The following is a 16,801-nucleotide window of genomic DNA, read 5'->3' as shown; positions in this document are numbered from 1 at the left end:
GAATAAAGGTTGTCATGACGACCCTCTTGTCACAGGAGCAAACCAGCTTTTTGTATTAATACAAAGATGGTATTCTCCCTCTGGTCCTTGACTCCGTTTTCCCCCAGAGTCGTTCCATCTCTTTCGGTATCTTTATTTATCTGATACGAGAGAACACCACCCCATAATTATCAGAAGATCAGCGCTTTTTGTTCAGTTTCGATCAATTTTAACGTGTAATTTCTTTTCCCTGTTATTTAGACTGCTCATTCTTCAAGGCAGATGGTCTCTCATTTTTTTTAAGTCTTTCTTTTGAAACAACATTTCTCTTGCTCCATCTCTCAAGTGCCTCCTTGTTGCTTGTCACATCTCATTTGCTGTGAAGACTTTTCAACCCACTCAAGATAAATGCAATCAAACCTGAAGTCTTTGGAAACAGGATGTACATACGCCTTTAACAATCAGTGCTGCAATACTACAGCTTTTTAGATTCATATTTCAAAGTTATGTTTTATCTTATGTGAAAATGAACCCTGTGAGTGGCAGTCAAGTATACTCTGTATTCTGTATAACCTCAAAGTTCTTTACTTAGTACCTATCTGTGTGTCCTGCAGGATAAACTCTTGTCCCAACAATTGCTCAGGCCACGGCAGATGCAGCACAGCCAACTCTGTCATGGGCCGTGTGTACTGCGAGTGTGAGGAGTACTGGAAAGGAGAGGCCTGCGACGTCCCATACTGCAGGAATAACTGTGGCAGCCCGGGCCACGGCTACTGTGACCTGACCGGGGAGAAGCTCTGCGTCTGCAACGACAGCTGGCAAGGTAAATGTGAAAGAGGGAATCAGAAAGTAGGACATAGTAGGTAAGGACAGTCCGTTTGGACGGTCAGCATATTACACACTGATGTCCAAAGGTCTGGGTCAAAGCGGGTCAGAGATTGATTTAAAAAAAAAAAGAAAAAAAACTGTCTTAAAGGCTTTCCAAACACTGAAATGATTCTAGAATGAATTTCAATTTAGACATGTGGCTTCATTATGTATTTATTTATGTATATTTTTATGTTTCTATTGTGAATAATTTCGCCTTATAGCTCCACACTCAGCAACTTTATGGTTTTGGGACCGTTTCCTCTGTGACTTACTGAGTATATGTTGAATGTTATTACAATAAGCTCCCAAAAGCATAGCATGAATCCTTTGTTGTTGGAAAACACAAGTTGTTTGACAATCTAGCACACCTGACTTAAGACTAATGTCACCTTAATGAAGCTCACCACACCAGTCCTGGCTTTGCTCTGGTGATGTTGGATGAGATAGTAAATTGCCGCCCCCTCCTGGAGAGATGGTGTAAACACAAGAAAAAAAAAATCAAGGAAGCCAATGAAAAGGATGATTATCCTGGGAAACAGCAGGAATCATGTAATATTAATATATTTTCAATATTTTTAAAAATGAAATTTATTTGATTGCTGGCATTAAATTTAAAAATTGATGGTTTGACCGTTAAACTTAACACAAGAACTTATCTTGTAACTTAATTATGCATACGATGCCTATTGTTTATTTAATTTAACTGAACAATTATACTTAACAGTCGCTACATTTGGTACTAAATACGTATATTTATGTAAGTCTGACTATTAATTGTTTCTGCATGTTCTAGAAAAGCAATTAATAGATTCCTATAGTTAAATTAAAACAGCCACAAAAGCCTGGAGCTGAATTGATGTTTAGGGACCAGATGAAGAGGAAGAGTCTGCATCAAAATTCTTAGTATGATACACAAGTTGCACCACAAATGATGTGCAAAAAAAGTCAACCAAATGAAGTGTAAACACACATACAGAAAATGTAACCAAAAGGCTCTTTCACCATTAAATGCTTAATAGTGTTAATACTTACCTCAGCCATAATCTGAGAAACCCACCTCTGTTTAAAACCTTTTCCACCCCAAGCCTATTTTAAGGCCTCTGCTTGAAACATGCCCAAAAGTATATCTCAGCAACCACAAGGTGTATTGGCTCAGGTGTGTAAGAATTCGTTTGTATGCCTCTGGCTCTTTGTAAATTAAGATGGCACACAGCAGAAATGTGCATCCAAAACGAAGTCAACTTGTTGACTTTACAGTTGATGTACTCCTGTGAGGAGGTGGCTACACTAATAAAGAGAGCGATTAACTTTTCTCAAAAACTTGGGGTGAAGTTTTGAAAGGCACATAGCCAGCCCCCCCCCAACCCCCTTCAAGGTCAAGCTAATTTTATTTAATTTGATTTTCGACCACAACAGATCAAACAATCTCTCCATGTTGTTCTTTTAATAAACACATTAAACAGCCTTATTTATCTTAAATACACATCAGCACATCATTTCATTTACAATTTGCTCTACATTCTGCACAGTTTGCCTCAATGCACAGACACACACATGCACACACACTGACAAAAATCCCACTTGCCCACTTATCTAACTCAAGAGGGTATTTCATCGTTTTCCCTGTTACTACTTGTTGCTGGCATAGACAGTGATAATGGATAATTTCCCACTGCACACCCGATGATCTCTATTGACACACTAATGGCACTTACTGGTTAGGAGTTACTGTTCTAATGGTTTCAGGCAGACACTGAAGTGCGCAATACTGCCCCCACAGTTACAGCCACCAGGAGAGGAACACAACAACAAATGGTCAAGAGTTTTATGTCAAGTGATGTTTAAGGTCTCTTCTGAGTTTAACATTAGTGTGTATTGCGGAGAATGTTCAGAGGCAGAGTGGCTGACGTCATCACCTACAGTGGAGAGAGCTTTAGCAGATCACTGAAACAATTCTCTCTAACCTGCTGTCACGCCTGCACCTTTCATCTGAGGGGGATCATTTTTACACCATTTTGAGAATAAATTGTTGGTTTCTGACGATGTGACCCTCAAAGTCAAGAACCAAATGTGAGAGATGTGTGGAGTCTGACTAAAACCAAAGAAGAACAAGTACAGCACTCCAGGTCAGCTGATCAAAACAAAGTCGGACCTTGACTGATGCTGCACTCTCAATGCTGGCTGTGGTAACTTTGCCTTGTTCATGTGAATAACATTGCTTTAATAACAATAAGAGCAACCATTCCCAAATAACATGGCAAAAAGACATTTCATTTTACAATATTACTTTAGCATCATTAAGCATACAACGACACTCATTGCTTAAAGTGGCTAAGGAGGCTAGCAGGCTAATCAAAGTCACCCCCAGTAGACATACCGCACAACTTCCCTTCACTGGGTAGAGGAACACAAGCCAGCAAAGGCTTCGCAGCCGGTCTCCCAGTTAGAGTTTTGGTAAAGGGATAAACAAGTTGACATTGTGACTAAGGGAAATGATGCCCAACTTAGCTATGCACACACACACACATAAACACACATTGTATTGTTGTTATTATTAGTATTACTAATAGATAGATAGATAGTAGGCATGCGCACATGTGTCTGTGTTCATCTGTGTACGCGCGTCTTACCTCGGTGTGCAGACAGCAGCGAATTGTAAACCACTTCCATGCAGAGATGGAAATGACATGCCGCCGTGCAAACACATAAATAACATGAGGCTATTTAGTTTGTTTAATAAAACAACAAGGTATAGGCCTGTTCTATGGGAAAGGAACAGATGAGGGGAAAAAAACAGACTATCGCATTTCAAAATACTCAGGAAAATCTAGACTGTTTACAGCATTGTATTTAGTGATTAGGAGCGTGCTTTCTCTAGTTTTGAACCTATCAGTGTTTTCACAAATGCAATAAAGGATTCAGAAATATTTTTAGCCTCTGCATAACATGAGTTTGATTTGTTCCAGAATATTTTATTTGGACCTGGTGTAGTTGTGGAAGTATTATGTTTAATATTTTAGATAAAAATATAGTAGGCTACAGTATGAACTTTGTTTAGCTTACATTTTAATTTGCCAACTAAAGTAATTCAAACATGGCATTAGATAATGGTATAAAAGTCAGAAACAGGACATCACTAATGGCACACAGTTAAAATTAGCCTAACAAGCTAACACACCTGACAACAATTGAGTAGGTTGATTAGCGGCTAACGTAGCTCGCAGGACGTCACTAACCTTTAAGAGAGTTTCAGCTTCCCTTTGAGCTCCCGCGTGTGATGTCCTCACCTGTGGTAGAGGGAAAGATGCGTGAAGCTCGTGAATTAAACAAAACTTCTCTTTCTACTGGTAAAATGTAAAACGTCAGCGAGCCTTACTCTGTACATAAGAGACGCTGCAAGCTCCAATTTAAAAAAGCTAACGTGCGAACTGTGTGTGCACACCCTGAGGCCTGAACTAAACCAACGCAGCACCTGGGGGGGAGGAGCACGGGCTCATCAACAGATGACGTAGCGTGTAATACGCACAACTTCCGGGACTAAAAAATAGGAAAATAAAATAGGGAAATAAAATAATTTGATCCCACCATCAAAATAAAAGAAGATAGTGAAAAAACATTTGATAAGATAGAATGAAAAAATAAAATAAACGTTCACTACTACAATAAAATAAATTAAATTTCATTAAAATAAATAAAAAATAAAAGTAAGATGAAAACAATATAAACTACAAAAGACAAAATAATAATATAACAACATCCTAAAAAAAATAAAATAAAATAAAAGCTGGACTAAAAATACAACATAAATACACAAAAATAACATAAATATGATTTTTGTCTGTAAACACCTCATCAAAAGTCAGGCTGAAGTAGCAGCAGCGCCCCCTGCTGCTGACATAAAAGTAAAAATAAACATACAGCACCTGTTTTTTTTTCCAGGCAGTCTCTCATTCAAGTAGTAACCAGGCCCAGCACAGCTTACCTTCTGAGGTCAGGTGGGAGCAGGCATGTTCAGGCCAGTGTCCTCCTTGTAACAAATGATGTGTAGAAGGCCACACAGCCTCAGAGGAGCCATCTGATACACAAACAGGAGCTGTAATAAAAAGGTACTGGTTGCCATGGTGACTGCCATTTGGCAGCCAGAAAATATGTTTTTGTGTTAATGAAAAGAGTGCGCTGTGCCATTTGTCTCCCGCTTCCGTCCCTCTGCTCTCCTCAGCTGCAGAGAAGAAAGTGGATCTGAAAGCAGTGTCTCGTCTGTTTCATACCAACCTGCACCCTCAGATGACCCCTCGTGGGTTATATTTCTCTGCTGTTCAAAGATACACTGCTTTGTTTCTGTTGTGCCATTGTTCATATCAATCGGTTTTGTCTGTTTAGCCATCCTATGAGTGGGGGGCACCAGAGTCAGAACACTAAATTTGACAAATTAGAATTAGAAAGCCTTTTTTACTCTAATTTTAAAATAAGTCTCTCTCTCTCTCTCGCTCTCTCCCCCTGCCTCTGCCTTGCTCTCTTTCTCTTTGTATCAGGTCCAGACTGCTCTCTTTCCGTCCCCTCCACTGAGGCCTTCTGGGTGCTGCCCAGCATCAAACCATCAGCTCAGTCTCTGGGTCGGGCGTCTCATCGAGCCTTGGTGCACTCTGGGCTGATGTGGGTGGTGGGAGGTTACTCCTTCAACTACTCCAACTATCACATGGTCATCAAGTAAGCACTATCCATCTGAGTCGTAACTGTAACTGCGCTTATTAGACAGATACATTTGTTGTTTTTTTTCAGTTTTTGTTATTTTGTTTTTTGCTTTTCTTCTCAGCTACAACCTGGAAACCAGCACATGGGATGTGGTGCCTGTCAGCAGCGGCCCTCTCTACAGATATGGACACTCACTAGCTCTGTACCAGGTATGACTCCAGACATCTATTCAACTCCATTGAATTTTATTTATATATCGCATTTTACAATCAGAAATAGTCTCAAAGCGCTTCTCAGAGACCCAGAGCCTGAACCCCCTTAAGAGCGACAGTGGCAAGGAAAAACTCCCCTTTAACAGGAAGAAAGCTTGAACAGGATCTGTGTAATAAAGCTTCACTTTTACATATTCACAAAAATATATAGGGTTTAGATACCTATAAGGATGAGTTCAGGGTCAGCATAGCAAAACAGAGGGAGCAGCTCCTCCTAGGGGATGTCCTTGTAGAGCTGTTCAGACTGTGAGGATTACATATTGTTTATAAAGTCCGACTGATGAATCTCTAACACTAGAGTGGGTTTTTTGTTATTATTGAGGATAATAAACTGACACCATTGTTTGCTTGTGATAATGTTTTATTTATTATTAACGCACCAATAAATTGGTCCTGTATAAGGAAATGTGTGCTGCCGCCCATATTCCAGGCAGCTCTGTCTGTTTGAAGTGTGTGCAGGGATAGGATGTCATTTCACAAGATGGGCCCATTATTCAACTTATCTGTAAAGAAATGAGAACATCAGAATCATCCCACAGTGTCCCTCTGTACATCAATCACATAAGACTAGGGTGCATCAAATGATGTGTCACTGTCCAAATACTGGGACACATGCTTATTTCGTGTGGAAGGAGTCATTTAATAGCGGAGGACGGGACAGGGAACGAAGACAAACGTCCCTGTTCTGCTGTGCTCAAGGTGAGATTTGATCCAGAGGAGGTCGGGACTGTCCTGACTGAGGCGTGGAGATGATTTGTAGCAGGCAGTAACTATGGACTTGTTTGCTGTTCACACTTTAAACTCTTAAGGACAAAGCAGACACAAGCAGACAGACCTACTGACTCTTCACCCCCTCACCGGAACAGAAGTGGGAGAGATAAAGGAGACAATGATGTTAACAAAAACTCAGACTAGTAGTTTGCAGCTTCGTACCATCGTGACATCAGAGTGTGTTCATGTGGTTTCATGGTTACATCTGTATTGTTTAAGCCTCCAGTCTGCTACGATCTCTCTCAGTTATCTTATGTGTCAGACTCTTGTATATCCTCCATGTAGGACGACATCTACATGTTTGGCGGGAAGCTGGAAATGGGACCTGCTAACGTGACAGATGAGATGTGGATCTTCAACATTCCCAGGCGCACCTGGTTGCCATGGAAACCAGCCCCAACACCTCCGTACGCCCTGGAGGGACACACGGCGCACGTGGTGGAGCTGGCTGATGGCGAGCCGGTGATGCTGATCTTCTTTGGCTACTCGCCCATCTACAGCTACATCAACAAAGTCCAGGAGTACAACATCAGTGAGTGCAGCTGCTGTGTCGTTTATGCTTCATTGCTTTTGGAAGTCAAGTGCAGGGTCTTTCTCAAGGGTTCGCAGAAGCTGTTTTATCATTTTCTGGTCTACGATTTCAGACCAAAAGTTGTGTTTAAATTGAGACATGATTGATCAGTCATTGATGTGAAAATGTGGAGTGCGACTAACATGGGTGGGCTCTTAATCTGACCAATCCCATTCATAATTTACAGTTTTGATATAACTTAAGTGGGTTTAAAAGCACCCTGCAATCTGGCAGGTTGTATGTGTGCATGTGTGTGTGTGTGTGTGTGTGAGACAGAGAGAGTGCTCAGGAAAACAATCTAGCTGCCAAGTAAGCTTTTGTCTGTGGAGCAGCTCATCATGAAACATTTTTGCAAGACACCATCTGCAGTTTTTCTTGTACAAGAAAAAGATTTTTCAAACAAAATATTGCATTGTTGCCTCAGACCTGTTTATCTTTATTTTCTTGTATCTATCTGTCCACATCTCTGTCCACATATATTTGGTCATTAGCTACACCTTTAGAAACCAACCTCAACCTTTGGTTATATAGGTGTTATTCCCCTGTCTGACCAGTAGATGGCAGTGTTGCATTTATGTAAAGCAGTAGTCAAAAGTTGGAGTCTCATGTTGATTTATTCAGGAGGGGCAAATACACACACACACACCTTTACACAAATTCCACTGAACACACAACGCAGACTGAAAGGCAAACATGCGTTGCAGCACACGCACATGCACGCGCAGAAACACACACTGAGAATGGTCATTAAAAAGAAGTGGCACCCAGGCCAGAGTGTCTGGGAGAAGACAATGATTAATGAAACGGCTGCATTCCCTCACTCTCTTACCTCCCTGTCATCCTCTCTCTCATCGCTCCTTCTCATCCCTTTTTTTTTTTTTTTTTTTAAATCTCCTTCCATCTTTTTCCTTTCATCTGCTGGCCTTAGTCTCTGACCCTCTCTGTCATCACTTCTCCTCGGCCCCCATCATCTCCTGCTCCTCTTCCCCTTCCCTTTTTCCTTTTCTTACCTCCACTCATCCATCTATCACTTTCATCTCCGTACACCTCTATCTGTTTCCTTCCTTCCTTCCACCTTGTTCTCTGACAGTGTCACAACACTGAGCATCATTAGGCTTCGCAGGGAGTTACTAAGAATCACTACAAGCTGGGAATGGACAGAGGGGAGTCGAAGTGAGGTGTAAAATATGAGGTAAAAGGATTTAATGACCACTTGGAGAGGCAGGCTCACAGCAATTAGCTGCCAAAGATGAGATAAAAGTTGACCTTCTACTTTCTTGTCATCCCTTCGTAACAGGCTTTCTATTACTGTTCCTCATGTTCTTTCTCACTCTTTGTTTTTACATCCAGGCCTTTATTGTGGTTGCTTCTTTCAACTTAATGTAAATTAACGAAGCTTGTTTGGCAACACAAAAAAAAATGCTGGCAAAGCCATTAGCCAGACTAATATACAATATTGTATTGGAAATCCTGAAAAACAGGACTTTGGCCAACTTTAAGTGGTTGTCTATGCGACATGCATCTGCTCTGAAATGTTACTAAACTTTTACATGCTGCTAAACAGCAACTTACTGATTTGAATGGCTGGAACGGTGTGATTCAAAGTCTGACTCATTTCAAAAATTTCCTTGAGTATTGAGAATTCATTAGTCAGCTTAAATTACAGACGTCTGCAGACGGCAATTTTCTGATGCCGGTTCTTGATGCAGATAAAATGCTGGAATGTTACGAAAGTATTCAATCACTGACAGTCATACTTTCACTTTTTAGAACAATTTGAGACCGTCTCTTCTACTTGAGTTTTTCACTCCGCTCTCAGTGTTACTCTGAGTCTTCCTAATGATGACTGCTGAAAGTTGTGCGCCTCAGAAGCTCCACACGTTTTCAACAAACTTAAATTGATCTGGACGTGTCATACTTGTCTAATAAATGTGGATGATTAAATTCGATAAACCCTCATTTTGTTTGGCCCACTGTCTCTGTCCTTCCTAATTTGCATTGTCTCACTTCCAGATTTAAAAGTGCCTCACTTTTTTGGCATCAAAGTGAGAGCCAAAAAAAGGTTTCAATGATTAAGCGTGTGTGCGCTACATTAATCAGACCTTGTTTTCTCCTCTCAGGGTCTAACTCGTGGCAGGTATTGTCGACCAAAGGGGCTGTGGTCCAGGGTGGTTACGGCCACAGCAGCGTGTATGATGAAGCCAGCGGCTTTGTGTTCGTCCATGGAGGATACAAGGCACTCAGCAACAACAAATACGGCCTAGTAGACCACATGTATCGCTACCACGTCCACACCCGAACTTGGTGAGTGAGCACAAAACATAGCTACATTGCCACATAACAGATGCTCAAGCAGTCTCATGATGTGTAGCACATATCTGTACTGGTACTCTTTTGGAGGGGGAGGTCAGCTTCTTCTGTCCTGCTGACCCCCCCCCCCCCCAAAAAAAAAGAGGCTGAAGAGAGTGGGGATAGAAGGATCTGACAGGAGGCGTGACCTCAGGTGAACCCTAGCAGATGGATGGGTGAAACAGAATGCTTGGCTCTACCACTCTCTCTCCCTCACTTAGTGTACGTGCACTCACCGATATGCATACGTTAACAAATGTTACCACGCACACCCCAGCCTGCTGTCTCCCTGTGGCTCTCACTTTCCAGCTGGAATTTGTTGTTGGAGTCAGGTGTCACTTGAGCTCTTGGACTTTTCAGAATCTCAGACCAAAACATTTCTGAGTTCTCTGGTTACTTTCAGCTTAAAGATCATTACTCCTCTGTCAGCACAAAGCTGCCGTTGAGCATACCATGGCATGCTGAAGTTCTGTGTGTCACATTGTTAGTAGTTTCCAGCTGGTGCAGCTTCAGGATCTATATATCCTTCAGGCTCTTAAATCTGGCCTATTTAAAATGCTACATTTCTGTAGTGGTGTCCTGTGGTGGTAATGACATCCACCTGCCACTCGAAGCATTCATGTCTTTAACTTTAATCTTAATAGGTCCTAATATGATTTAAACAGGGAATTATCAATAATGACAGAAATGGCACAAACACAAACTGCAGTTTAGTGGGTTTCATGTTTTTTAGCCACTTTCTGCTTGACTACAACAGTGACTAACCTAAGGCCTGGTGCAAAAACTCTATTTTGGTTAGAGAAAAGTCAGATCGGCAGCCGCACACGAAGAAGCTTGCCTATGTAGTCGCCACAGTTGGTTTCAGCTATGCGGCCTCAGAGAGGTCACACACTGCAGACCGAGACCTCCTACCACTTCTGCGTTCTTGTGTTATTCCACGTGTGTGTGCTGCTCTCGTAAAAAGAACAGTTGGTACGAAGGGCAGTCACCACAGGCCAGGTCACACACACAGACAGACGCTATCAATAACACGCCATCACGGACACACACAGACACACGCGTAGCTGACAAATTAATGCTTATATCTGTCACACATGCTGACTTGCATTCTGTGTACCTGTGTGTGTGTGTGTGTGCAGGTTGATCCTGAGGGAGAGTGGTTTGCCACGGTACCTCCACTCCGTTGTGCTGTTGAGTGGCACGGTGCTGGTTTTGGGGGGAAACACTCACAATGACACATCCCTGAGCAATGGAGCCAAGTGTTTTTCTGCTGACTTCCTGGCATATGATATAGGTAAGGACAAGCCATGTGTGAGGGGACATCCTATCTTAAGATAATCTTATGTCCCCAAATGATAAAAATACTCTTGCTAGTTTTGTTGGGGGATACAGCTACTGGTTTCATGTACTACAACTGTAGTATTTAGGGTATGACACCAGACCCGGACTGATAAGGGTTCTTTTATTATGTGAGCCCTGGTTCTGTTTTGTTCAGGGCAACACACCATCAAGCCAAATGAAGCCCATTATAATGACAGGTAACAATAACGGCCATCTCACAAGGTACCCTATTGTTTTTCAATGTAACCAATATATTATCATAAGTAAAGAGACAATCACACACACACACACACTGGGTACTGCAGCACACTATAGGATGATTAAGGATCCCATTTCTGGCTACCCAGTTGCATCATAAAGCAGATGGTATGAGGATGAGTGCTCCTCTTGACAGGGACAGAGAAATCGAAGCTCTGGGAGAGGAAAAGAGGGATTACACTAACTCTTCACAGGAGGGAAGCTACAGGGAGTGAAGCGATCGACAGAAAGACAGAGGGAGGGAAAGGTGGAAATCTAATGTTTTTATCTAAAGTTAAAAACACACTGAAACCCCCTTTTCTGTTTAGGGTGGGTTTAAGTTTTGGTGCCTAAATATATGCCTATGCCCAAAAGACCAAACTACTGGTTCTAGAAGTTTAGAGGAGGAGAGGGAGAAACAATAAGTAAATGAAGAAGGGATTTAGGGAGAGAAGAGGAAGCGCTGTGGACCGTGAAAGAGAATTACCTAAAGACAATAAAGGTGTACCAGGACGATGCAGATAATAAGCTTGTGAATAAAAGGCAAAATCAAAGGTGATAAACAATAAGCATGAGCCTTCCCCGCCTCAATGAAGTTGGAAACAAAATGGCTCCGGATGCTATGCTTTTCCTCGCTCCATCAGCCCTTGCAGTAAATGTGTGTATTTACATGTCCCTCAACTCTGCGCAAGCACACCCCTGTCTTTATAAATATCATAATTTATTCATTACTCCTCGTATCTGCCCTGGCTTTATTGTCCACCAGCCAGGGCTCAGTGACTACAAGGAAGGAGAGGGAGGGCCGGGGTGATGGTTGAGAGGGAGGAAACAAAAGGGGAGGAGGATGAGAGAAGGGAGAAGGAAACATGTTACAGAGAAGAGGGAGATGGTGAGAGATGATGAAAACTGCATATTTACCATATTTTATTTTGTGTTCTAATTGGAAATAGGCTGCGAATGACTTATGGTGCATAATTAGGTTATATTTGAAATTTGGTATTACTTCATCCTACAGATCATTTCATGTAAATATAATAAGTAATTTGGGTAATGACCGAAAGATTTAGATTGTGAATACAAGCGGCAGAAGTGAGATTTGTCTGTAGGGGGGCTGGGCTTCAGTGTACAGTTGCTGCTTCCTGACATTGAGAAAAGCTCTCAGCCCTCCTGGGTGTATCCTTTCAGAGGTATGCCAGACATAGCCATCTGGGCAGACACCATGAGGCCAACTCAGGACTTCCTGCAGGAATTTTATCTTCTACCTTGCCTAGGTGTAGCTGGGTCCCAAGGAGGAACTGGTGACAGGGAAGTCAGGATGCTTCTGCTCCCCCTGTTGTTTTCCCAACCCTGATAGAGTAAGCAGTTTGGAAAGATGAGTGAGTGAGTGAGTGAGTGTGAATGGAACTTACCCAGTATCTTGACCAATAACATCTGGGATGACTCTAGTCAAACTCTGTCAAATGTGTGAAGGCCCAGTCCCCTCTGAGCTTCTGATTGGTCACTCAGGAGGAGTGGGTCAGCCAACCTGAGACACTGAGAAAGCCAGTATGGGATGGAGGAGCTCAGAGAGGTACAGAGGGAAAACACCACACTTAAAACTAAATAAAAGCAGTTTAAAAAGTGCACTGGCAGCCAGCGAAGAAAGGATAAACCCGGGCTGATGTGCTCGTATTTGCGCCCGCCAGTTAAAAGACGTGCAGCTGCATTTTGTGCAAGCGACAATCAAGAAATGGAGGTCTGACTCACCCCCAAATAAAGTGCCCTCCATGAATCCACTCGGCATGTTCTCATCGGCGTTGTGTCTGTTTGCAGGTGCTTTCTGTAGTTACAGAGGGGAGAACTCTCTCGGCTACCAAAGATTATATTAATGACTGAATAACAGAATAATAACTGCAGAACAGGTGAAAAATGACTGTTTAGTGTGAGCAAATTTTTTATTCATTTCTTAAAAATAGCTTTCACCCCCCGTCTCATCTCTCCAGGAGATAATTAAATAGCTCCACCTGTGGAAGCCACTTCTCACCATCTCCTGTTTCTGTCTTTATTCGCTCCTCAGCTCCTTCTTGCCTCTGTGATGGCTGTAAGCGTGAGGGAGGGGTCTGCAGCACTAATTTGTTTTTGTTTTGCTGCGCTAACCTTGGAGGGGCGACATGACGTTATTAGCTTCCGCTGCTCTTCTGCTGCCACGCATTAGATTCAGGTCGACATGGAAGGCACTTTTCATTTGGATTTAATTCTCCCTCCCCCTTCAGCTCTCCCACCGTCTCTTCTCCTCCCCTCCCCTCAGCCCTGCCACCCTCACACTTCTAATTAGATTTTGGGGGAAAATGAACTCTGATTAAAAACGCCGTCCTCTCCAACTTGACACACAGCAAGCACACACCCACGCAACAAACACCTCACACACACACACATATCCCAGTGAAAGGCCTAAGGCAGCCTAGTAGCTTGCTTGGAAGATGTTGGAAGCCATGATATATTGGAGGAGCAGACAGTGGCTGCTGTTCAAGCTTCCTGCTCCTCCTCCTCCTCCTCCCGGCATTCTTCATCAAGTTCTCCATTAGTGCAGATCAGATCAAACTGTCAATCAGCCTGGCCCGCCTGCCTGCTTCGATCTGGACTTGTGATTTCTCTCTCTCTCTGTCCCACCATGCATTATTAACACAGATTTTCTCATATCCTGAGAGGAAATTAAAATCTGTGTTGATGTGTGTGCACATGTGTGTATGTGTGTTGGGGCTGATAAGCATCAGTTGAGCCAGCTTGGTGGACAATTTGACAGTTTCAGTCTGAGAGAAGCTGTTCAAAGTGGTGACAGAATCAAAAGTCACTGAAGCTGGGATCTTTTTTCCAGGAGAAGTCTTTGGCTATGGTTGACATGTGAGAGCCCTTCAAACTTCACAGCAGAAGCAGCTCTTTCAGTTTATTAACTGAGAAAAAATATTACAACATGATGTGTAATAACTCAGTTTTTGTTATTGTGGGATAGCAATAGCAACACTTAGAGAGTGAGTATATAGAGTGTTGTGGGTTTAATTCCAGCCTCTGCCCTTTGCCAATGTGCCATTCCATCTCTCTATTTCTTCTCCTGTTTCACTTCCTGTCAAATGAAACCTGAAAAGCCTCATAAAGGTCACATAAGCCAACACACTGTGACACTTTTCTATTAGAAACAGCACAGTCATCACATTGTGAGCATTGTCAAGCTTTATGCTTCTAACCAACCAAAGGGGCTGAGAAATGAAGCCCAAAACCCTGCAGCTTCTAGGAGCATATGCAGCTCTGCAGTAACCTATGGATGATGTCACAGAGGCTTCATTTATAGTTATATGACGTCTAGGCTTAATACATCAGCTCTGAGGACAAAGTGTTCACTTGCTGCCTACTGACAGATACCATGATAACCAGATAATCATTGTTATTCACTTCTGCTGTCGGTGTCAAAGCAATATGGCTGATCGCTGTGGCGGTGACATTGTCATTGCATGCCACCATTAACAATTGTTCTTTCGTGTCAATGTAGCTTAAAAGTGATTTAGGGATTAAGCCTTAGGGGTGGGATGCAGGGGTGATGTGTTTTCTGACTCAAAAAAGTCACAAAAATAAAACTGAAATCTGTTAAAAAAAATCATATTATGATGATTGATTACATTTGAAGCCATCAGCCTGTTTTACAGCTAAGGTAACTTGGACTTGGTTTTCACAGAAACAAACCTCGATCATATGAATGACTCTGACATTTGAACTGAGACTGAGACATGTGAACTTTGAGCAGCACACGTGTCTCAGGCTTCAGATGGATTTTTGATGTCACATGTCTGTGCACACCTGGAGCCCCTAGATGAGTGATGATTACCTAAGCAGAGGTGCCAATTTGATACATGGCCTTGTAAGTGTTATTAAAGTTTAGCTGAAAAACAGCTGTGTCTGTGTGAGATCTAGAAATAGACTTGAGGCTAAAGTTGCAGGTTCAGACTGATATGATTCACTCTACTGTCTTCTTAGCAGTTTATCTGCATTATCATTGTGTGTTGCCTGAGTTGAGTCTTTCAGGCAGAACTACTTGAAGTTTCATATTGTTTCCAATGGCCACTCATTGTAGGAATAAATGCATTCCAATGAATGCAGCTCCCACCAGCTGCCATATTACCCAGTTTCTTGTTGGCTTTTACTCATGTTAACACGACCTCTAACCTCTGCTAGAAGTGAACTCATCGCTTTTGAACTCATCGCTCTTGATATTTATTGGGAACCTCCCCATTCTCTGCTGCCTCCCTCACTCTTAAACAAGTACTCCCAATTAGCACTCTGCTTAACGAGGTCATTAGCAACCTGGCGTCCTAGATTCTGCACGGCCTCTCTGCGTTTATGTTCAGGGGAGGATTATATGGATAAATTTACACTAAAACACACACACACAAACACACACACAGTCATTTCATTTTTAATATAATGGTAGAATGTAAGGGTCATTAAAACATCAGAGAGTTGTAAAATCAAAATAGTAAAATACACAGAGCTGATAACTACAGAGAATGGGAGAGGGGACTGCTTTATGATGGCGTTCAGTGGTATGAAGAGTTTTATGAAGTCATCTCCCAGATTATCTCCCCTATCTTCCCCATATCACCATAATTTGATGTGAAAAGGTTAGGATAATGAGTTCTTATGAAATTGGGGGGAAGGGGGTTGAACTGTGGCTCACCCTCCACTGCTCCATATTCTCACATGCAGTAGCTCTGGGTACTCCTTTTTCCTACTACTACTGCCAAAATAAGATGAAATCATGATAAAGGGTGTATTATTGTTCTGTAGTGCTGTGTCCTATGTATATTTATATTTGAATAATTATTAAACAGTGATATTGGTCAAATAAGCTGCATATTTCATTGTTGTGGGGTCTGATTTCATGCATTGAACATTGAACACAAATGTTAAGAAGCATATTTTGTGATTGTCCTCAGCTTGTGATGAGTGGACTGTCCTTCCAAGACCAGGGCTGCACCAGGACATCAACCGCTTTGGACACTCCGCTGTGGTTAGCAATGGGTGAGCTTGACCTTTGCTGACCTCCGTCACTGTCAGACTCCACCTAAGAAATCTAAGTCTGGCTTGTGAAGCTGATTCATGTTAAGCTGCCTTCTCCTTAATGACATGCATGCAAATAAAACACACAGAAATATTCATAATGCGTTATGCCTAGGCACATTTCCTTGAAGTTTTCCTGTGTCCTCTAAGTTTACAGCATCTCAATTGACTTTCGTCCTACTTTTTTTTGCTTTCTCAGGTTATAGTTATGTGGTTTAGATTGTTTATGTATTGGTCTTGATGTTATATTTAGTTTACACATCTCTGCCTCTTCTGAAACTCTTTGTTTAGAAACATCTACTTCCTCACCTCTGGCTATATATAACTTTGGTGCTGCAACTGCATCATTTCAAGGAGAATCATTGTAAAAGTGTGAATTTTCCATCTTAATTTATAAAAAGAGCCAGAGGCATACAAACTAATACTTACACGTCTGAGCAAATCTCCCAGGTGTTCCCTTTATTATGTCATAAGCATTTAAATACACCTTGTGGTTGCTGAGATATACTCTGTTCATTTTCAAGCTGAGGCCTTAAAAATAGGCTTGGGGTGGAAAGGGTTAACTGCATCTGTAACTTTCTCTATTTTATAAATAGATACAGTGTAGACATGTCCACCTAATGTATGTTAC

The 16,801-nt window shown here is 42.0% G+C and overlaps 1 protein-coding gene across 5 annotated transcripts in view; it reads left to right on the top strand.

Annotated features, from left to right (window-relative positions):
* atrnl1a (attractin-like 1a) overlaps positions 1–16,801 on the top strand; it is a 180,322-nt gene that overhangs the window by 32,781 nt on the left and 130,740 nt on the right. For all 5 annotated transcript variants that reach the window (XM_028423948.1, XM_028423947.1, XM_028423945.1 and 2 more), the window contains exons 5-11: positions 594–802; positions 5,382–5,556; positions 5,663–5,750; positions 6,870–7,116; positions 9,276–9,459; positions 10,644–10,798; positions 16,047–16,131. In XM_028423948.1, coding sequence (XP_028279749.1) covers positions 594–802; positions 5,382–5,556; positions 5,663–5,750; positions 6,870–7,116; positions 9,276–9,459; positions 10,644–10,798; positions 16,047–16,131 — 1,143 coding nt within the window. The remainder of the gene's footprint in view (positions 1–593; positions 803–5,381; positions 5,557–5,662; positions 5,751–6,869; positions 7,117–9,275; positions 9,460–10,643; positions 10,799–16,046; positions 16,132–16,801) is intronic.

This window comes from Parambassis ranga, chromosome 15, assembly GCF_900634625.1.
Source record: "Parambassis ranga chromosome 15, fParRan2.1, whole genome shotgun sequence".
In the NCBI taxonomy this organism is placed as follows: domain Eukaryota; kingdom Metazoa; phylum Chordata; class Actinopteri; family Ambassidae; genus Parambassis; species Parambassis ranga.
Note: the sequence above shows the minus strand (reverse complement) of the source record. Positions and strands in the feature narration are given on the sequence as shown.